Raw genomic sequence first — 21821 nt, 5'->3', positions numbered from 1 at the left:
GTTTTAATCTCTTACTACTACTACTACTACTATGCTTTTCCTACACAGAGATAAAGACTATACACATCATCTTACTTTAAACACCACATATATTCTTTAAAGTTCTTTGTATGAGGGAATGCTTCTGTAACAGCACCTTTTCTTATCAATAGCTACTTGAACCTCAGAGATGAATTTTAAAAACCACATCCATGTGTCTTAATTGTTATATCTATTTTGAAAACATTCTACTCTCTTTAGAAAGTCTTCCAGTTAGCTTTCCTAGGTCCTAAAAAGCAGGAGTGCAGCCAAAAGTTCTGATGATTTGGCAACACTAATTTTTCTGTATCTCTAAATCATTTTCTCTATTAAACTATAGGCTCGGTGCATGAAATTCATGCATGGGTAGGGTCCCTAGGCCTGGCTGGTGATCAGGACCAATTGGTGAGGCAACGGATGGGGCATTCAGGGCCCCCGCTCGCACCTGCCTTGGCTGGCGCTGCCTGCTTACCTGCTCCACCATCCTGCCGCAGTCCTGCTCTTCTTGGGGGCCCATCGGGGCTGGCAGTGCCTCCAATGCAGCCTGCTGCCAGCACCACTGACACCCGCCATGTTCTGTGCCACCCCCTGGTGGCCAATGAACATCTAACTCCTGGTCAGTCGAACTCCTGCCCTTGGGGATAATTTGCATATTAGCCTTTTATTATCTACACTAATAAAAGAGAAACATGCAAATTGGTGTCACCCTGCTATGCTCACCAGCCAATCAGCTGAGTATGCAAATTAACTCAACAAAGATGGCGGTTAATTTGCATATGCAGGCACTGAGCAAAGACTGAAGACTGAAGAGGCTTGGCTTCTCTGCTGTGGCTGGAGCGAAGGCCTGGGTCCCAGTTGCCAGTGGAAAATCAGTGTCGGCAGCCAAGGGAAGGAAGGCCTATTGCATGAATCTCTTTGTGCAACGGGCCTCTAGTATAGGATAAGGGCAGTAGACATTGACTGGTGGCCAATAAACCCTCTTTGAGAGAATATTCATGATTAATTATAAAACAGAATAGTATTATACTTTATTAAATGCATCAATGGAAAAGTTAGAGGATGTGAATGGCATATAAAAAGCTAAGTTAATTGATGCTTTTATGTAGAATTTATTAAGAAATGCACATCAGAAAGCCTGAAAGTATGCAGTATGCATAAGAACACTGCATTATTTTCTTGGGCATGAACAAGCAGAAACACAGACAAGTCAGTAGCAAATGCACACTCATGATTGATCCAGACATGTCTAAGGGGAAACCTCGCATCCTGGAGCGCTTACTTCCCTGCGCTTTTGGTGCGATTGAAGCTCTCCCAGAATGAATGGGTCCTCTGATTCTGACACTGACTTTGACCTCATAGACGTGTGGGAAGAGGTAACTAACACTATTTGATCGTTATGAGGGGTTAGCATTTCCAACATCTTGTCAAATTTGATCTTTTAATAACCTTGCCTGGAAGGTGGTATTATTCCTGTTTCACTCCTAAGCACACTGAGGAACAGCAGTTGGATTTGCTAAGGTCACTCAGCTGGGATGGGATGGAAACATGGAGAGGGGAGAGAAGGATTCTCATAGCAAGGATTTCCTAGAGAAGAGACATTTTGCCTAGAATCTTAGAATTCAATGATTGTAGAGCCCAGAAGAGACCTTGGCACTGCAGGCTCTTCTCGGGCACAGTTAGTGGCGGGGACTCAAACTCGGGAAGCCATGCATCTTTTCCGTTTTCAAACAGGTCCTTGTTAGAAAAGTGTTCTTATTTTATCCTGAGTTTGATTGCCATGCCGTGGTCTCAGCTCTCTTTCATGGTGTTAAGTAAAGCAAGTCTCCAGCTTCTTCTTTGTGATCACATTTGAAAGCAGCTATTTTGTCCAACAATAAATCTTTCATCCTTTTTATTCCCAGGAAAGAATGTAATTAACAGGACAACAGATTTTCATACCAGACTTTGGTTCAAGTCCCAGCTTTATCAACAACTGTGTCTGCCCAGGCTTATCTACTCTTTAACGTCTACTAATAGAGGTGGTAATGACCTCCCACTGGGGTGTGATTCTGGGCAATTAATAAATGTAATCATGAGCTATGCACTTCCTTGCACTAGTGAAAAATGCTCTATCCCGGTGCTGGCAGAGGTTGTTTTCCTTGTTTCTTGTTTAGTTTGAGAATCTACAATTCTCCAAATTGGTCAGTGGCCGAGGAGTTGGTTTAACCTTCGGTCTGGACATACCATTTCCATTCCCTGAGGAATGGATACTTACCTGAAACCTGAATTCTGGCTTCAATCGCTGTGACATGAGACTTGACTTCTTAGGTGCAGATGCCAGCAAGAGGCCTACGGAGATCAGTTTGTTGGACTGAAACAGGCAGAATCCCAATAGAGTTGGGGAAAAATCAAATTTGTTTGACTTAATACGTTAGCAATATAGCACTGAACTCAGGACAGAAATTCATAAATGCATCACAGAGTGTCAGCCGCTTTTAGAGTTTACTGATGCATTTTATTGCTGAATACATCACAAGCAGCCGACAGAAGTCAATTCAAGTCACACCTCTCAGGAGTGGACTGGGAGAATGAAGGGAGCATAGAAGTAGGGGCGTTGGCTTCTAAAACTGCTTTTATCCTTGTATTAAAGTAACTGTGAGAATGTCCTTTAGGGACACAATTGCTTAAAATGATCAAAAGTCTCTACATGAGCCACTTTGTCATAACTGTTCCAATCACATTGATTTGTCATAAAATCAGAGAATGCCAAGTACACAGATATTTGCAGATTAAGACAGTAGAAAAGTGGGAAGAGCACATTATTTGGAAACAGCCCGGAGACCAAACCCCCGGTTCTGTTGCCCAGCAGGATGGCTGATTGCTCTGAGACTGTGTTCCCATCTGTGAAATACAGGCAACCGTGGTGCTCACCTCACAGAGTTGTTGTTAGGCTCACATGAATTATTAATGTAAAATATTTACAATTGTGCCCAGCACATAGTAAGTGCCCCATAAATGCTAGCTATAATTTTTTATGTTCCTTTCTTTGACTGATTAGTTCTCTAGCCTCAGGCTGTGTGTGTGTGTGTGTGTGTGTGTGTGTGTGTGTGTTCAGGTGAGGGTTAGATAGATTGTACACAACCAATGTTGTGTACCTGAAATGGTATCTGATGCAAAGCAAGGCGTTCATCGTGGTCGTTTCCTGTTGTTAAAATTATCATCATCAGTGTTATTATTTTTATGTCATTCAACTAGACTGTCTTTCATTTATCATTTATATGGTTCTACAATTAAGTAGTCTACGTTTGTCTTTATGTTCCTAATCCATTTTTATGTAGGTCTGACCACAGAAACCAAAGAGCACTTTCTTAGTTTGCATTATTCAAAAGACATGGTATTTGTCAGGTTGCAAAGTAGAGTTTTCAGTCACTGGAGGGATGGCACATAATAGAGTACTTCAAATGCAACTCCATTTGAATAGCAAAGCCTGAAATCTTCCCTCTTTTAAAATGCAAATCACATCCAGTTAATAGCTGTATACAAATATCTACCTGCCTAGGAAGTTTGAGAGCTAATTTAGCTTTGAAGATAATTTTCAGGAATGATTAGGCCTGCAAAGAATTATGTTTGACTGGAAACTTTTGTATTGGATTCGCCCACATTTACCAAAGTCACTTTCATTATTATCACCCTGTGTTTCTGCTGCTCTGGACACATTTATAGCAGCTTTTCCAAACAAACAGGTTTTTTTGGAACACTGGTATCCTTCAGTTATATGTATATGTTTATTGAATGAAGAAGTTTTATGGTCAAGTAATTTTGAAAATGCTATATTTTAGAAAAGTGAGGTGGGTTTCCTTGCTGTAGGACTTCTCATAGCCTTAATGAGTTCTGTTGGCCCATTGGGACTCTCAGAGGGCAGGTGTCACCTGCAGCTTTTCCAAAACTAATCTGAACATAAGAAGCTTTCTTTGTTCACAGCTTAGCAGACACGGTGTCCCAGGAAACACAGCTACGTAATTTAGAAAATGCTGGTTTAAAACAAGAACCTGTAGCCTTCACCTAAATGAATACTCACGCTTACGCACGCTACTTTCGCTCCCACACACCATGCCCATATCCACATGCTGTAACTCAACTGTTTCTCTCTTTCCCCATCACAAATCCACAGGCATTGCCAACAGTGTGGCATTTTACATTCCATTCATGCCATGTTTTATATAGACATCATCTTGTGAACTTTGTACAGAACATATGGAAAAAGAGGGACAAAAGACATGCTCAATCTTTTATGTCCATTGACAGATTTTTTAAGCTTCCATAAGTGGATACACACTTATTTTCACAAACCACCTAATAATGTAACTGTCCCAAATGGAGCTTAGCTCTTCCCCTGAGAGCTCTGCCTTTTGGTGCTTTTTCTTTCTGGGTTAAGCTAAGAATCATCATTTTTAACTCATCCTTTGATGTTAATAATTTTTTTAAAAAAATATTTTTTTTTAGTGATTTCAGAGAGGAAGGGAGAGGAAGAGAGAGGTAGAAACATTAATGATGAGAGAGAATCACTGATCTGCTGCCTCCTACACGCCCCCCACAGGGGATCAAGCCCACAACCCAGGCATGTGCCCTGACCGAGAATCCAACCGTGACCTCGTGGTGCATAGGTTGACGCTCAACCACTGAGCCACGCCAGCCGGGCTGATGTTAATAATTTTAATAATAGGAGATCCTTATCTGAACATGTTCTTCTCCTATTTTAAACGTTATATCCCTTCCTACTTTCCCCTCACCCCCAAATAAGCAAGAATGTGAACATGAACATATGCGAAAACCTTGGCCAAGACATACAAAACAGCACCTCTGCTTTTCAGCCTCATCTAAGCCACACACATTGCTCTCGACACTAATCACCACTTCCTCCCACTTCCTCCCTGGTTTGTAGTGACTTCCCTGCACTTTGTATTTTCTAAATGTGCAGTCAGAGTCTGTGTTTCTCTGAGGCCAGTTTCAACTTGGGGCAGCAAGAGAGCACAGCAGTGTTTGTCTGTGTGTCAGTGTTGCCACTTCGCTTCTTGCCCACGCTGCCTTCCGATTATTTCTCCTCCATTTGTGACACCCCTTGCCAGGGAATAAGCACACCCAGAAGACCCTGGTGTTCTCCAAATGTACTATCATTAAAAACTGAGAGACCAGTCTCTCCAAGCATGTCAGTGACAAGGCCAGGTCGCCATCCCCCCTTCCCCCCCCCCCCCCCCCCCCGATGGCTTACATCAGCTCCTCAGTCACCAAAGGACCATGCCTCTGTCATCAGGCTTGGGAGTGGGTGCCAGAAGAAGCAGGTCAAAGCTAATTATTCCTGCTCCAGCTAACAGAGGCTAATGATCCCTAGAAGGCCATAATTTTTTAACTGTGTTTCCAATGAGGTTTGACTTTGCTTTTCCATTGACATATTGTCAGTTCTTAATATATATGAGTGAGCTGTGCTGGAGGTGTCATGCCTCAGAATTTATAGAAAGTGACCTGCCCCTTGACAATGCATTTCCTCCATAGCAGTGGTTCTCAACCTTCCTAATGCCGTGACCCTTTAATACAGTTCCTCATGTTGTGGTGACCCCCAACCATAAAATTATTTTCGTTGCGTCTTCATAACTGTAATTTTGCTACTGGAAACAATATGTAATTATATATGTGTTTTCCGATGGTCTTAGTTCAACCCCCAAAGGGGTTGCGACCCACAGGTTGAGAACCGCTGCTCTATACGGATGCTCTACCCCAGGATTTTCTACCCTAACCATTAAATGAAATGCACTGATGTCTCTGGTTCCGCGTCACAGCATGGCTGTCTCATGGTAAAAGTGTGGTTGAAAGAGATTCATTGCGATAGGACTTCATTAAGATAAGGAATGGAGTCAGGAAAAGGAAGAAGACTACTTTGTGAATGGGAGATAAGGAAATAGAAAACACACAAAAATAATATGATAAACAATTTTAACAAGCATAAAAGAAGGATGGGACCAAAGATAAAATGATAGAGATAAACAGGAATAAGCAAGTTTATTTTACTTCACATTATTACATTTTGCATCAATATAAACAAACTGTTTTTCTCAAGGCTGTGTTACAAGGCAGGGAGGGGTTGTTTCTAGCAATGGGCCCAGCTTTAGTGTGGGTGATCCATTGGGTCCCTTAATGAAAATACTTAAGCTTATTAGAATTCAATAGATAATTAGGTAACTAAGGACTCTTCTTTATAACATTGTATGGCACTGATGACTTTGTTATATTATGGGCCAATTTTACTATCTTGCATAGAAAGCTTTTAAAATTAACTGAAATGATTGAAGGCAGGTTAAATTGGACCTGACCTAAGTGCTACTGAGCCTATATTACGTTACTTATTACAATAGCAAATGAAATGGCTAAATTTGCATATATCCTATATAATAAAAGCCCAGTGACTGAACAGCGGAACAACCAGAAAGACCAACCAGTCACTATGATGTGCACTATGACATGCACTCAATGCAGGAGCTGCCCCCTGGTGGTCAGTGCACTCCCACAGTGGGATTGCCACTGGCCTGACCAGGATGAGCGGTGCTCCCACAGCGGGCTGATCCCAGCAGGCCATGCCCCCCACCAGTGCATGATTCCCGTGTACCAGGCCTCTAATATATATATAGTAGTATATATTATATATATGTATATATATACTTTTTAAAATGTTACATCTTTCTGATGTTCACATATATAAATTGGAAAATAAACACATTCCATTAAAACTTACTATTGTTAAAAACAAATTTAAGTGCCATGAAAAACTTCATTTAATACTCATCCCTCCATTGAAGACATGGCAGATAATGTAAATTTTATTTTATTTTTATCCTCCCCGATATTGATGCAGTTTCTCTAATTCAAAGCAAGATTAAAAGCTTCAATCTTCAATTTAGAAATGATGTATAGTGGGAATTATGTTTCTCTTATCTAGAATCAAATTGAAGTTTTTCCAGGGATTTACACAATATTAAGAGAGGCAGATCCTAAGGATCCTTGGGTTTGTTTGTTTGTTCTGCCAACTAGCACTAAATTTCCTAGCTGTCAAGCCTCATTTCTAAGACTAGTAGAAATGAACTGTTTCTATGACCAAATGACAGAGCCTTTAAAGTACTTTAAGGATAAGCCTGTGATTGTGACTTTGGAGGAAGCGAAGTTTCATAACGGTCACCAGGAGTTAATTACTTTGCTTAAAATTTCCCATCTGCCTACTAATGAAATTAATATCATTGAGGTGAACTTAAATTATGGGATCATATCACAGCTTTTAAGGAACGGATCCCTTCATACTTTAATAGAAAATAGTTTACTCCCCATTTTTCCTTTCATGCCATCTCTGCTTTCCTCAAAACCCTCCTGTCCTTGAAGGACTGAGTGACACTATCTTTCCTGTCAAGTTCATTTGAAAAATATATTGAGATAATAAAGGCTATATTAAGCTCCAGTGAGGGGAAAAGAATAAAAATATGTGTGACTGGTTTTATAATATTTATTATAAAATTGCTTCTCTTCCTCAAATATTGTTTTTATAAATTCTTTGAGTTCAAAAATGCTAGTCATGGACATAAAATGAAGCAGTCCAATATTCATTGAGTTTCAGAGCTAAGGTAAATAAATAATAGGAATATATATATATTTCTTGGACAGTGGTTTTTCCTTTCTTACACCTATTCCTCAGTGAAAGTGTTTCAAATGTTCCACCTAATGTCTTTCCTACAGATACAGAGAGATGGAGTCAAAAAGAAAGGCTAGTGAATTTCCAAGTATCAGGAGAGTTTTCTTCTGGAACTAATCTGAAAAATAGAATGCTGGGCAACTCTTAGGCTAGAGGAGAGGCCGACAATGGAACAAGTAACATTTCAAAGTGCTCATGATTACCCATTCTGGGCAAGAGTTTCTCCTTCTGTTTGAGCCATGCATATTAATAATCAGTACATAACGCTGATTCATGAAGGTTAAGTGCAGGTTGTAGGATGGCCATGTAGATTGCCTATTGCATTAACTAGGACTGGAAACCAAGTCACATGACTGCTTAGGATTGTGGTCCAAATTTTAGCATTAACTAGACATACGATTCCAGGAAGTAGATTTTTTTGTTGTTCTTCAATATTGGTCAATATGTTTACTGTCCTATTCTGAAAAAAATTTCATCCACGTGTGTTGGTTTAGTTCAGCTCCCAACAGCCCACTCCAAAACTCTTAAGAAACTGCTTTCTGAGCTACCTTATCTTCTGAGTAAGAGATGCCAGTTGGTCACCAGAAAGACCAAGACATAATTAGAAGCTTGGAACTTTCAGCTCCACACCTAACCTCCCTGAAGTGGAGAGGGGCTGGAAATTGAGTGAATGATCGATCATGCCTATGTGAGCAACGCTCCAGAAAAATGTCAAAAGTACTGAGTTCCAATAGCTTCTGGGTTGGTGAACACCTTCATGTTCTGGCAGGGTGGTACATGTCAACTCCACGGCATAGAAGATCCTCCACTCAGGACCTTATGAGTCTTTGGTAATACCCCTTATGATATCCTTTATAATGTAATAAACTGGTGAAATAAGTACTTTTCTGAGTTCTGTGAAGTGTTCTAGCAAATGATCAAATCCAAGAAGATCATGAGAACCTGATTTGTAGCCAATTCGGACAGAAGCTGTGGGTAACCTTATTACTTATTGACCAAGAAGCTAAAAAATAAATAGATAAATTACCATTTCATATTTTGATTTTCAGAAATAAATTTTTAAAAAATCAGACATAGCCTTCTGATTGTTAATGTTCTTGGACAAATTCCATCACTGCTAATGACTTGAGAGGTGGCTTTGAACCTTTCACTTAACCTCTCAGGGCCTCAGTTTGTACAAAATGAATTGGATGATACTTAAGATTACTTTCTGCTTAAGCATTCTCAGATTTTATCCAATTTTGATACTGAGTTCTCAGGAGTTTATCTTAGAATGAAGGAGAAAATAGTTACATCCAGAGTTCTTTCAAGTTAGTGAAACTTTCATTTTGAATACTAAGTTCAATTCAGTTCTTAAAAATTTATAAAAGGATATAGAAAAATCTCTGTTGCATTGAAAATTTTAATCCTGTGACTTCATTTTTACTCTTTCTATTTTCTTTGAGAACATCAGCCGACTGAATACCCAAACCCATTATTTTTCTTATATGGATTTTTTTAGAGATGTGATAAACATCTTTTAATTATTAATAGATATGCTCTCTTATAATAAAAAGTTTAAAAATAATGCTTTAAAAGGGAGATTTTTGGATAAAATGTATTGCTTTCCCATATACTTTATATTGAAAAACTGGCACCAGGCATTTGACTTATTCCTGTTGACCTTCAGATTCTGTTTAGCATGAATAAGAGCAGTATATAATTTCTATGTAACAGTGTTTCTTGCACTTTGCTTTACTTATTTTCCTTCCTTAGAACAAAAATTTCTGTAGGGACCTTTGTTGTTCTACCTGCACTGCTTTAACTGTGAATCAGTCACATTTTGAACTCTGAAATAATTACCAGAGGATTTGGTAATGCAGTGTCAAGACGATGTTACAAAACAAGTTAAAATCAGAGAACGAGAAATTTCATGTTTTGTAATATTTTAAAATTAGTGCTACCCTGTCTGCCCTTGCTTATTTTGCCTAGCGAAACTGAATTTCCTTCTTCTGTCAATAACCTTTACTCATTCTTGGGTCCCTGTGCAGATATCCTTCATCCACCCATCATTTTCCCTGTTTGTCTAGTTCTTACTCTGTTCCTGGTGGCTTCTGCTTCCCAACTCTATTCTGATACCTGAGGTGCCTCCTCAGCCCCTTCCCCTCTCCTTGGTCATTATTCTTTATTTAACTGGGAGCTGGCTCTCTCTCCCTGACAGCTCTGCTAAGTGGCTACCTGGTGTAGGATGGGCATCCTCTGAAAACTCTCCAGGATTGAGGCTCACGGCCTCCAATATACCATTGGCTTCTCTCATTTCGGATATGACCTAAAGATGTCACCATTTGATGAGGATTTTAACTTGCAATTCACTGTGTCCCTCTTCAGCACTGCTCCTCTTACACATGTGATTCCATAGCCATGTAGATGATCTTTTCAGTTCATTAGGCTTTTAGGATTTTCTCTACCTCCTTCACAACCCACTCCATGGTCATTCCCTAGGTTTTGCCATTAATTCCACCCCTCCAGAGTCTTAATTTTAAGTGCTGTATTCTATTTTCTGATTTCCATCTCAGATCTTTCTAGTATCTTCCTAGTTGCTCCTTGGCTGCATCAAGTCATTGATCTAAAGTCACGTCTTCACTCTTCACAGATTCCTCCCCCATATCCAGAATTCTTCTTACATAGTTAAGGTTGCATTGTCCATCACTGAGAAATAACAAAATAATTTCCTTGCACACACCCTCAACTGCTGTGCCCCTCTTCTATTACTATGCTTTCTAAGCAAACGATAGATGGATAGATGGATGACTGGATGGATGGATGGATGGATGGATGGATGGATGATGGATAAAATAAAAATAAAAGTTACAACAACAAAAACTGCTTAAATCCAACATTTTGTTCAAGTGGGCTAGGATAGCCTAATTTCCATGCTTCTAGGTTCCATTAGGAATCACGACCCCTAACTTCCTGGGTGCTGTTACTACTAGTCTATAGTCCTACTGGATTCCCCTGGTCCATTTGCCCTCCCAACCTTTAAACCATTATTTTACACCTTGTTCCAAGAACCTCCAGATATTTCCCTCTTCCTCATTCTTAGTGGATTTATCTGGTTTCTGTTTCACTGAGAAGAGGAATTTGACAATTTCTGATGCTTTATTTACCACCTTACCAGCATCTACTTTGCCTTCCTTCTGTTACTGTTGATGAACTCTGCTGCATGTCTAAAGTCAACCCCTCTACTCATCTTTTAGATTGCATCTTTTCTCACCTATCCAAGACATTACTCCAACAATTATCCCCTTTTACTTTTGTATTATAATTATTTCCTCTGTACTAGATCATGTCTAGTAGCATTTAAAAAATGCTGCCAAACCTTTCACATTGCCTTGTAACTTATACTCCATTTCCCTGCTCTTCTTCATAGAAGAATCATTTTATGAGCTCTCTCTATGGTGACTCCTATGATTATCTTTTTTTTTCTTTAAAAGGCTTTTTGTTTTTTTATTTATTGATTAAGGTATTACATATGTGCCCTTACCCCCTCCACATTGCCACCCCCCACCCTCCCACTCATGCCCTCACCCCGCTGTTGTCTATGTCCATTGGTTAGGCCTGTATGCATACAAATTTTCTGGTTAATCCCTTCCCCTTACCCCCACCCTCCTGTACCTTCCCTCTGAGGTTTGACGGTCTGATCGATGCTTCTCTGTCTCTGTCTCTGGATCTGTTTTTGTTCATCAGTTTATGTTGTTCATTATATTCCACAAATGGGTGAGATGATGTAATATTTATCTTTCTCTGACTGCTTATTTCGCTTAGCAGAATGCTCTCCAGTAGGATTGTCTTTTGAACCCATTCTCGTCAGGCTTTCATCCCTAGTACTTCACCTAAAAGCTCTTGTCATGATCAGGAATGAATGGCTTCCATATTGTTGATTCCAATGAAAAATTACCCAATGCTCCTCTTTCTTAGCATATCTGCCCAGTGGATCACTCCCTCCTTAAAACACATTCTTCACTGGGTATCTGAGATATCAGACTGACACCCTCTTAGCAGACTAGAGAGAGACATTCTCCTGCTGACCTTGAAAAAGCAAACTGCCATCTGGTGAGCTGCCTATGGAGAGGGCCATGTGGTAAGAACCTGAGGCTGACACCCTAGGGCTGAGTGGCACCCCAGCTGATAACTAGGGGGAATAAAGAGACATACCTCACCATAAGGAAATGAATTCTACCAACAACATTTGAAAGAGCTGGGAAGAGGATTATTTTCTAGATCTAACATATGAGAATGCAGCTTAGCTGACATAAATTTTAGGCATGTGAGACCCTGAGTAAAGGACCTGGCCTAGACATCTGATCTGTAGAAACTGTGAGATAACAAATGGTGTGGCTTTCAGTTACTGAATTTTGTGGTCGTTTGTTATGTAGCAATATATTTCTTACATTCAAGGAGATGGTTCGTATTTCACATTTAACATTGAAACAAGAAGTTTCCAAATAGAGTCACAAGGAGGGAAATATTTGCTGTAGCTAGTTTTATAAGGGAAATTTAGCAGTATTTAGCAGTGAAGAGAATTCTACAAGCCAATTAGTCTGAAAAACATCGTCAACCTACCCATGTTGTGTTCTTGAAGCTCCATGGCCCACACTATGTAACCATAGGACATCTAACGCATTTTTATATTTAAATTTAAGATTTTATTTTTGGTCACATAAATCTGAGATAAGTAGGATGTTTATGATCTTCATATGTATAATTTGGAAAATTTTATAGAGTCTGAGTTGCCTGTTCATGATCACATAGCTCTTTACTGCAAAGAGCCAACACCATGACTGAGAACTTTGTTAATGCTGACTGCACTTTCCACTAAAGCACCCTCTGCTATTTCATGGTGTGTGATGATATGAACCAATTTGAACCAAAGATACTGAGATATCCATACCTCTTGACAAGTCCTGATATAAGGTCTTAGAAGATAGGCTATACTTCAGATTCTCTGGATTGGCATTGAGCAATATCTAAGAACTTTTAACACAGGAAAGGAAATAAAATAGTGACAACAAGGCTTTAAGAAGAAAACCTAACATGAATGGAATAGAAGAGAAAGATACCGGCAGATGGGAGGTAGGTTCTCCGGGTGTAACATAGCAGAGGTGATGAATCTAATTGGGATGTTGCCATTGGAGAGGACCACACGGAAGAAACTTTATGACAGGATGGGGTGACTTCTTGGAAGGTAGGGGCAGGGCAAAGCAAAAGTAGAGGTGGACTAGTCTGTGGTTTTTGGTCTTTGAAGAATGCTATGGCTGTCGATGTGAGTTGGGCTTAAGGAAAGGAAATGATAGATTTCAAACTTACAGAGTGTGAAATAACGATGTCAGGACAAAAGGAAACTGGAGTTCTAAATCAGGAAGTCAGGACAGAATAGGGAATATAGAATTGTGGTAGAATCTTATAGAAGAGAGAGTTGAATCCCATACTAATGGATGGAATTTCTGAAGGCCAGCTTGTAATGAGAAAAGAGAGGGAAAAAAATAAAACAACACAAAACCAAGGGGGGGGGGGAGGGGAGGGGGACTAAGGACTAAACCTTAGTGTGTAAGTTCTAATAGTTAGAACTACTAAAACATTTTATTTGAGTTCTAGTTTGAAAGGATTGTATGGCTTCTTACATTTCTGAATTTCAGCCAGGATAGAGGTATGTTTAGTTATACATACTTAAATAGAACTCTCACTTCTGTGAGCCCTAAGTAAATCTTGCGTTGCCAGGTAAATAAATTCACCAGGAAGATCATCCGGGGGTACTCACTCACTTTGTTTACTTATGGCCGTTGTTTATTTTCCTGTCCAGGTGAGACCTTCGTTTTCCAGTTACTTGTCTAGGTGGTTTGAATGCAAGGCACATCTCACAGCTGAAGAGTCCGTGCATAGCACCAGGCTTACTTTCTATTCACAGAGACTGACCGTGCTAATGATGGGTTTTCCCTGGATATTTACAAAGTCACTCGTTGGTGTGTATCTCTGTGGCATTTCCATAGTAGAGGAATTATTTACATGTTACTCTTCCACATTTCCAGTGGTAGGTTTGTTTTTTTCGTTTTGCTCTACTAGGAAAGGTATAACGTAGGTGTGAAGAAGCTTACAGGAAGACTGTCATGAAATTGTCCTTTGTTAGAAGACTGTCCCCATCGCCCCTTTTTCAATCTTGTAAAAATGTTTGTGTGTTTCCGCATAGGAAATCGAATGTGTCATTAGGAAGCATTAGGGGAGTTATTTTAAAGGCAGATTTTAAAGAGCCTTAATCACGAATGTTTTATGCATGCTGAAAACCTAAGTGAGAAGGGAGTATAGATTTGTGTTGCTGAAATTTTCCTCTTTGTTGTCTTTCATCTTGTTGGCGTGATTAAATATTTAAGTGTATCTACTGAAACAAATAGGAACGCAGCGTTGTGATGGGAATACTTTAGCAGCATGGACTACCCCATCTTTTATTTCTCGTACAGCTCTCTGCATTAACGAGTGGTAATGACCTGGCACTAGACTGTTTGAAATGGCATAGTGTTTTTTTTCCCCCTTCACATAGATTGAGATAGTTATTTCTTACTACGGCCTGTTTTTATTGCCATATAAGTTTTTCGAAAAGTGTTCCTTGGCTCAGTCAAATTTGTATCCTTGTAAAAATAACATAATGCCAGAAAAAAAATACGTATAACTGGATAAAATAAGAAAAAATAGCTATTTTATTGGACTATAAGTTTTGAGTTTCTTCCCAGGTTTATCATGTACTTTGTTTTGGGGAAAGTTTGGACAGGAAGGTGGGAGTGAGCACGATAGGTTAGAATGTGTCTCAGATTTTCCTCAAGGTTGCACCAGCCTATGATGGCCTATGGTACCTATGATAGAATAATATTATGAAACCACAGGAGTGAATAGTGGATAATTAGTGATTATTGCTGATATTATAGAACAGCTATTAGAAACTGACTCTTTGTTTGGCCTCAAAGGAAACTAAAATCCAGGTAATTTAAGTGATATGTCCTTCGTCACACAGCTAGTTAGCAGCTGAGCTGGAAATAGTGCTTGGGTTTCTCGCTTCCAATCCAGAACTCTCTTCTGTATGTCTTTCATACAGATATGATGAATTTCCATTACAGACAACTCAGTAGAATTTTTGTAATGAATAATGGCTAAGCAATTATCACTAGCCTCCCCAACCTGATGGGTTGAAAGCATAATTGAGAGTTTAAGAATATAAAATTTTCCTAAATTTCTACTAAATGATCTTTGAAACAGCCTTTGGAGAAAGGGAATAGATATTTCAATCATGATTCTCCTGATTGGAGGGGAGTGTTGAATATCCATATGCTGGGTCTGGGAAATTGATGCAGAATGAATAATGAACTGTTCTGCATTTTAACTGCCCGTTCACTGGCTTCAATTCTTTAGTTTACAACCTGGATTCCCCATTCTGTCTCCCACCAATCTCAGATGAAGAGGCATCCTTTAGGATATTTAGAGTGTTCTAAACAAAATGGTTCAGGGGGAGGTTGATTCTACAATCCCTCTAGTGTCGCTAGATTAACCAAGCGCCTTGCTTTAAGTTTGCTCTGGGAATAAGTGGAAGCCTTGGTAGATAAATAGAAATAGGAAACCCAGAGGCATAAAAGTTATTGAAAAAATAGCCAGATACTTTTTCAAAGGAAACAGATAGAAATAATCGTTCAGAAGCTTACTCCCACAGGACATTGCTCAGTCATCTGCTTTGGCTCTTTGAAATGCTTGCTGTCATTGTAATTACTTATAAACTTGTGCTTTTTGCACTGTTAGGAATATAAGCTTTAGAACATCTTTTATTACTAAGGCTTTCTAGCTCTAGTGAGTGCATAATCACTGTTGAAATTCATATGGCATAAGATCCTATAATCTTTTTCTATAATCTTTAATGCCAATTTTAATAAAAATATTTCTGGAGATAATAAAATTAAATATCATATAATACATTACTGGCAATAATAATTATGTTGCTGCTGCCACTTCTGCTACCAGGATAAGGGGGGGAGAAGGAAGAAGCACGTATCTTGTATAAGGCCTTGTGCTGAGCACTTTACACAAATCATGTCAATATAATCCTTATAACAACGTTATCATTGTCTCCATTTTACAAGGAAGTGTTGTATAGCTAAGCCCCTTGCCCACAGTCGTGCAGCTAGCAGCTAGCTCAAATTCCTGAGCTCACACTTTTAACCATTATGGCATATATTGCTTTATTCTATAGTCTTGGGATAGGCTGTGGAACATCTGCCTTCTGTTTCAAAGCATTATGTGCTTTAGTTTAGTTCAAAGAAAAAATTAGAATGTTATATATAAGTTTTGTTCATGCACAAATTTTTAAACAATTCTCATACGAAGAAACAGGTATGTTTAATTGTTATTAATCATCAGATTAGGGGAAGAAAGTATGCAGATCTTTTAGAAAATTAATTATGGGTAGTGCCAATGAAGGTTCTTGTTAATAAACTGTTTTACTATCAGGTACTGAAAAATTGTACAGAGCTATGTCATATCATAACTTATGACAAGTTATTATGTCATTTTCAACTGGAAAATGGTATAATGAATTATTTATAACCATCCCAGAATTGAAGTTAATATAGTTTTTCACTAAAAAGATTATACTGTCTTCCACATACACATCTTCTTTGTGATGAATGATTAAGTTTTATATATTAATTTTAAATAATTGAGTCAATGTTATGATTTACAGTGACTTAAAAATTGCATTTTTATATTTTAATATGAAATCTTAATATGCTATTTAACAAGTAAATAACTTTTTATGTACATAATCTTTATTTTATTACATTGTAAAACTAGCTATATATGTTTACCAGAATTTTCTATTTCAGTTTTCTGAAAAGCATAATTAATTATCTAATAACATAATTTTTAATTAACTTAGTCATTATTTTAATTAGCATTTTGGTAAATTCCTTTTACTAATTTTCTCTTCTCTGACACCTCTCACAATAAAGTAGTGACATGTAGAAGGAATTGGTTGAAAGAAAGACAGTATGAAAAGAACATGACTATATAAAGAAAACCAAGTGTCATGTGATTACTATTTGTTAGTCTTAGAAGTTATAGCAACACATCACAACTATGGGGTGATTTGTTACCTATTTTCCAAGAAGGTTAAAGGGAGAAATATCCATTACTTGTGACAGTATTTCCATGGTATGATGGCATCATTTATTCTGGATATTTTCTTGTTCAGAGAAAGAAATTAGAGAATCTTAAAAGATGGTGGTTGTTCATTTTATTTTTAGCTTTCATTATTATTGTCAACCATAGCATGTGCATGTTAGAGACAGTAATGATGATGGAAATCTTAATATCACCATCATTAAATAGAGAAGAGTTAGTTGCTCAGTGACCAACATTTGAAAAAGAAACCTGGGTTTTCAGTTTTGCTGCTTTGTTACCTTGGGCGAGTCTTTCCATCTTTTTGAGTCTCAGGTTTTTTAGCTGAAAAAATAATAAGTTGTACTAACCAATCTCTGTGATTAAATTCTGCTCTGCATGTTTCTTAACTTTCTTATGTTTGCTAGCAGAGAATCTTCTTTATCTGATCTCTTAGAAAGAAAAATGATACAAAATCAAATTTCGTAGCCAATGGCCCAGTCATAGAGGAATATAGGATATGTATTGTCTTTTCCATTGTACTCAGCTGTGTTTTCTGTAATAGATGTACACAATATCCCATGTAATTGGTGCAGAAGGGCTGTGGCTTCTGCTGTTGGAGAGGTGTGGAGGCTGCCAAACAGGGCCCTGACCCGTGATGCTGAGGCCATTTCTGCCAGCCTAGGGGGACTTTCGCCTTCATACAGTCAGTTTTGACAATCCATGTACTTACCTTGCAAATTCATGGTTCATTTTCTTTTGAAATTAAAAACAACACCAACATTAACATGCGTTGCTGTGGCTTAAGCAGATTTGTTTAATTAAAACCATTGAAGTAAATAGCAATGTTCGTGGTTTCCAGAGACAGATATGTATGGGCATAGCCCTCCCTTATCCAAGGGGGATGCATTTCAAGATCCCCCGTGGATGCCTGAAACTGTGGATAGTACCGCACCCTATGTATACTGTACTCCTGTTTTTTCTTCTACAGATATAGCTATGATATAGTTTCACTTATAAGTAGTCGCAGTAAGAGATGAATAACACTGATAATACAATGGAACAATTATAACAGTATATTGTAGTAAAAGTTACATGAATGTGGTCTTTCTCTTTCAAAATACCTTATTATATTGCATGTACTGCATGGGGAGGCTGGACAGAGGGATGATTCAGGTCCTGGGCAGGACGGAGCAGGACTCAGCGAGATTTCGTTTTGCTACTCAGAACAGCGTGCATTTTTCAAACTTATGAATTGTTTATTTCCGGGGACTTTTCTATTTAATATTTTTGGACCACAGTTGATAGCAGGGTAACTGAAGCCACAACAAGAGAAACCACAGGTAAGGGGGGATTACTGCAATTTAAGGAGAGAGAAGATTCTTACCTTTCCATGTCATTTATGTTTGGTTGCAGAACTTCAGATGGTGGCAAAGTTGTTGGCACCATAGAAGTCAGTGTCGTGAAGATGGGGGAGATTGAGGATGGGGAAGCCGACCACATCACGGCAGATGTGCAGGGACAAAAGGTAGGGTCTCCGCCAGCTGATTGCACAAATTAAATTAGAAAGGATCATCTTCACCGGATGTCTGAATCACCGCCACCTCTGTGGGGTATGAAACCTCATTCTTCAAGAGCTAAATGAGAAATCAGCTCTGCAATCTGAATGCCAGAAATGTGTTTCAGCCTCTGAAGCTGAGGCTGTTTGCATGGAACTAGGCAAAGGCAGGTGCCATTCAGAAACATCTTCCTCTTCTCCACCTGCTCCTGTGTCCACGCTGCCTCTTCTTAGTTGATCACGGTCGCATTCTGCCATACTTAACCCTTCAGGAGATGCCCAGGAAATTCTTGGAGGACTATTACCACAAGTAACCACTTCCCTACTCTCAAAACCCTCTTTGGAAAAAGATGCAGTTTGAACTTAGATTGCATTCTTATGTGAAGGAGGGCAGACTTCATAACATTGCGCCTTGTGAAACTGCAGAGAGAGAAGCAGGGAATTGTCCACAGTGGAGGGGAGCTCTGGAGGAGGGGCGATGCCCGCTGGAGGCCAAGGAGCTTCCTTGAAGCCCAGGATAAAGACTCCAGTGCCTCTCAAGATGTGGCCGGGAGTTTTACTTGCTTTCTACTCCCTTTTCTGCAGGAGATGAAAACTTGATATTGAGTATTAGCCCAAATTCCTGTCTTCAGAATGCAATTGCCTATTTTATTGAGGCATAGGGGACAGGCTTCAAAACGGCTAATAGTTCTTTTCAGGAACGTGAGCTTGTGTACACACTGTAATTCCTGCCTCGTTATAAATGAACATTTTTTTAATGACAAAGCTCATTCTGACTTAACTTCTAGCTTAGAGACTCTTATCTGGGAACATTTGGATTTTGTTGGTAAGGAAACATCTACATGTAAGATGGTGTTTATGTAACACTTAATGAATCATTAACTTTACACAATATATGACTCCTTTTCAAATATACATAGTTCTAGCCCTAAGAAAGGCAACACTTGTTTCTCTCTGTTCCCCTGCTCTCCCTCGGAGCATATCCCGGATCATGAAAAGATTCCAAGGAGGCCTGGAGTTTGAATCAGGTTGCCTCCAAATGTCAGGGCTATGCTGAAGTTTCGTAGCAGATCCTCTTAGGGTTTGTGTAAACAAGACCCGTTTGGGGTTAGTCCCTTTGTTTGGTCCTCGTGTCCTTTGGAGTTCTATATAAGACCCATCTTAGCACCACGTGGATGTTTGTATCAAAATTAAGGAGGGAGGACTTTGAGGGTAAGCAGGGTCTGAGATCAGAAATAGGCAGATGATGGTGCCTGGACCTGTGGGCATGAGCCAGGCCAGGAGCAGACACATGTCCCATTTCTAAGTTAGGCTACTTTCCCTGGCTCTGACTCTGTCACTAGCTGCCTCTCTGTTCTTAAAGTTCATCTACCCCTTTATTTCTTTATTGCTTTTCTATTCTGAGGTAGCACAAAGTGAATCATGATCTTTTCATAACCGGAGAACTCGATACACAGCCATATGCCCCACCCAAGTCCTGCTTTATGTTTCTGACTTAGTCATGTGAACTTAAAAAAGAGACTTAACTGAGCTCTTCTAGAAATAGGAGGTGGCAGTGTCAGCACAAACCCTGTACGAGTCACAGGTGACAGAAATGGTAAACTCAGCGAGCTTTGTCGGCAGTACCTTCGTCCTGCCTGATTCTTAGTAAACCTTGACCTTTGGCAAATTTCTTTTATAAAATTTGCTATAGATTCTGTTGGCAGTCCCGGGAAATATTGGTGATTGAATAGAGAACATAGAGTAAGTCCACTCTGCATGACATTTAGGAAAGTCGTGTGGAAATAACTTTATCTCAGTGTTTTCAAAGTGTGGTCAGCATCATCTTGGGGTGCAAACACACTTTTGCAGATGCATGAAATCAAAGTCAGTGAGGTGTATTAACACAGTTTGTTACTGATGGAGATTTAAGTCCCAAAGTTAGTGAATGACTGAAACATATGAAAGGACAAAGTCACTGAAAGAAAGGATATCCTGATAATAGCATCCTTTTCGCTGGTTTGCATTTATGGCAGAGAAAGACAAGAAACTACACTTAGACCCATAGTCATGTGAGTACATGACACATCATCTCTCATGTATATTGAAGCAGATAAACTATTAATACCGATATTAATCAGCTCAGCTGCCATAATAAAATATCATAGACTGGGTAGCTTAAACAGAAATTGATTATCTCACAGTTCTCAGATTAAAGTTCCAGATTAAAATGCCAGATGATTCAGTTCTTAGCAATAGCTCTCTTCTGTCTTGCAGGCTTCTTCCTGTGTCCTCACATGGTCTTTTCTCGGTGCAGGTGCACAGACAGAGAGGGTGAGCTCTGGTGTCTTCCTCTTCTTGCAGGACACAGCCCTATCAGATTAAGGCCCCATCCCTATGACCTCTTTTAACCTTAAATACCTCCACAAAGGTCCTATCTCCTAATACAGTCACATTGGGTGTTTGGGCTTCAACATATTAATTTTAAGGAACACAGTTCAGTTCATAATAATACCTCTGATATAAAATACTGCATTTTAATTTTGAATTTTACATAGCCTTCAGAGCATGAAGTAAAATATAAAAAAAATCCAAACTCTCTCCTCTTACATACATTTACTTACTTGTTTCCTCAGATCATATTTTTATTATTATATTTATGTTTCTCATCCAGGGAAGATAGAGCAGAGGGTCATTCACCATATTACCCTGGTTCAAACTTTTAGTTGATATATGTATACATAGAACTAGAAGACAACGTGTTACTATCACATAGCAGTAGAAAGGAAATTTACAAAAGAAATATGAACACTGTCCTTTTACAAAGCCAATATATTAGTGAAATGTTGCATTTGGTATCCAAACTTTAAAAAAAAAATTTAAAGTCATTGTTTACTCATTTCTTTGTCTCATATTCACAGTCAATATGTCAATAAATCCTATTGATTGTGACTTCTAAATGAATCCAGAATCCAAGGACTCATGACCCTTTCCCTGCTACCAACATTGACTGTCACCTACATTTTTACAGTAGTCTCTTAAATGTTTCCCTGATTCCCTTCTTCCTCCTCCCAGCACTGCCCCCCACCATAGTCTATTTTCAGCAGAGCACTTACTAAAATGTAACACAGAATGTGCCATTCCTCCTGAATCCTTAGCTCCCTGAAAGTATGAATCCAAAGCTTTCCAGTGACCTGACTTAGAGTCCTATATCTCAAAATTCATGAGTATCGTGTGTGTGTGTGTGTGTGTATGTATATACACTAATAAAAGAGAAATATGTAAATTGGTCATCACTCTGCTACGCACACCAACTAATCAGGTTGAGTATGCAAATTAACCCAACAAAGATGGCAGTTAATTTGCATATGCAGGCGCGAGTGAAGACTG

The 21821-nt window shown here is 39.0% G+C and overlaps 1 protein-coding gene across 4 annotated transcripts in view; it reads left to right on the top strand.

The window, feature by feature from the left end:
- Window positions 1-21821, top strand: part of INPP4B (inositol polyphosphate-4-phosphatase type II B) — a 464775-nt gene that overhangs the window by 281513 nt on the left and 161441 nt on the right. For all 4 annotated transcript variants that reach the window (XM_006766076.2, XM_006766075.2, XM_006766072.2 and 1 more), the window contains one exon: window positions 18311-18422. In XM_006766076.2, coding sequence (XP_006766139.1) covers window positions 18311-18422 — 112 coding nt within the window. The remainder of the gene's footprint in view (window positions 1-18310; window positions 18423-21821) is intronic.

The sequence above is a fragment of the Myotis davidii genome, unplaced genomic scaffold (genome assembly GCF_000327345.1).
Source record: "Myotis davidii unplaced genomic scaffold, ASM32734v1 scaffold436, whole genome shotgun sequence".
In the NCBI taxonomy this organism is placed as follows: Eukaryota; Metazoa; Chordata; class Mammalia; order Chiroptera; family Vespertilionidae; genus Myotis; species Myotis davidii.
The sequence above is the reverse complement of the archived record's forward strand: the minus strand, read 5'-3'. Positions and strand labels throughout refer to the sequence as shown.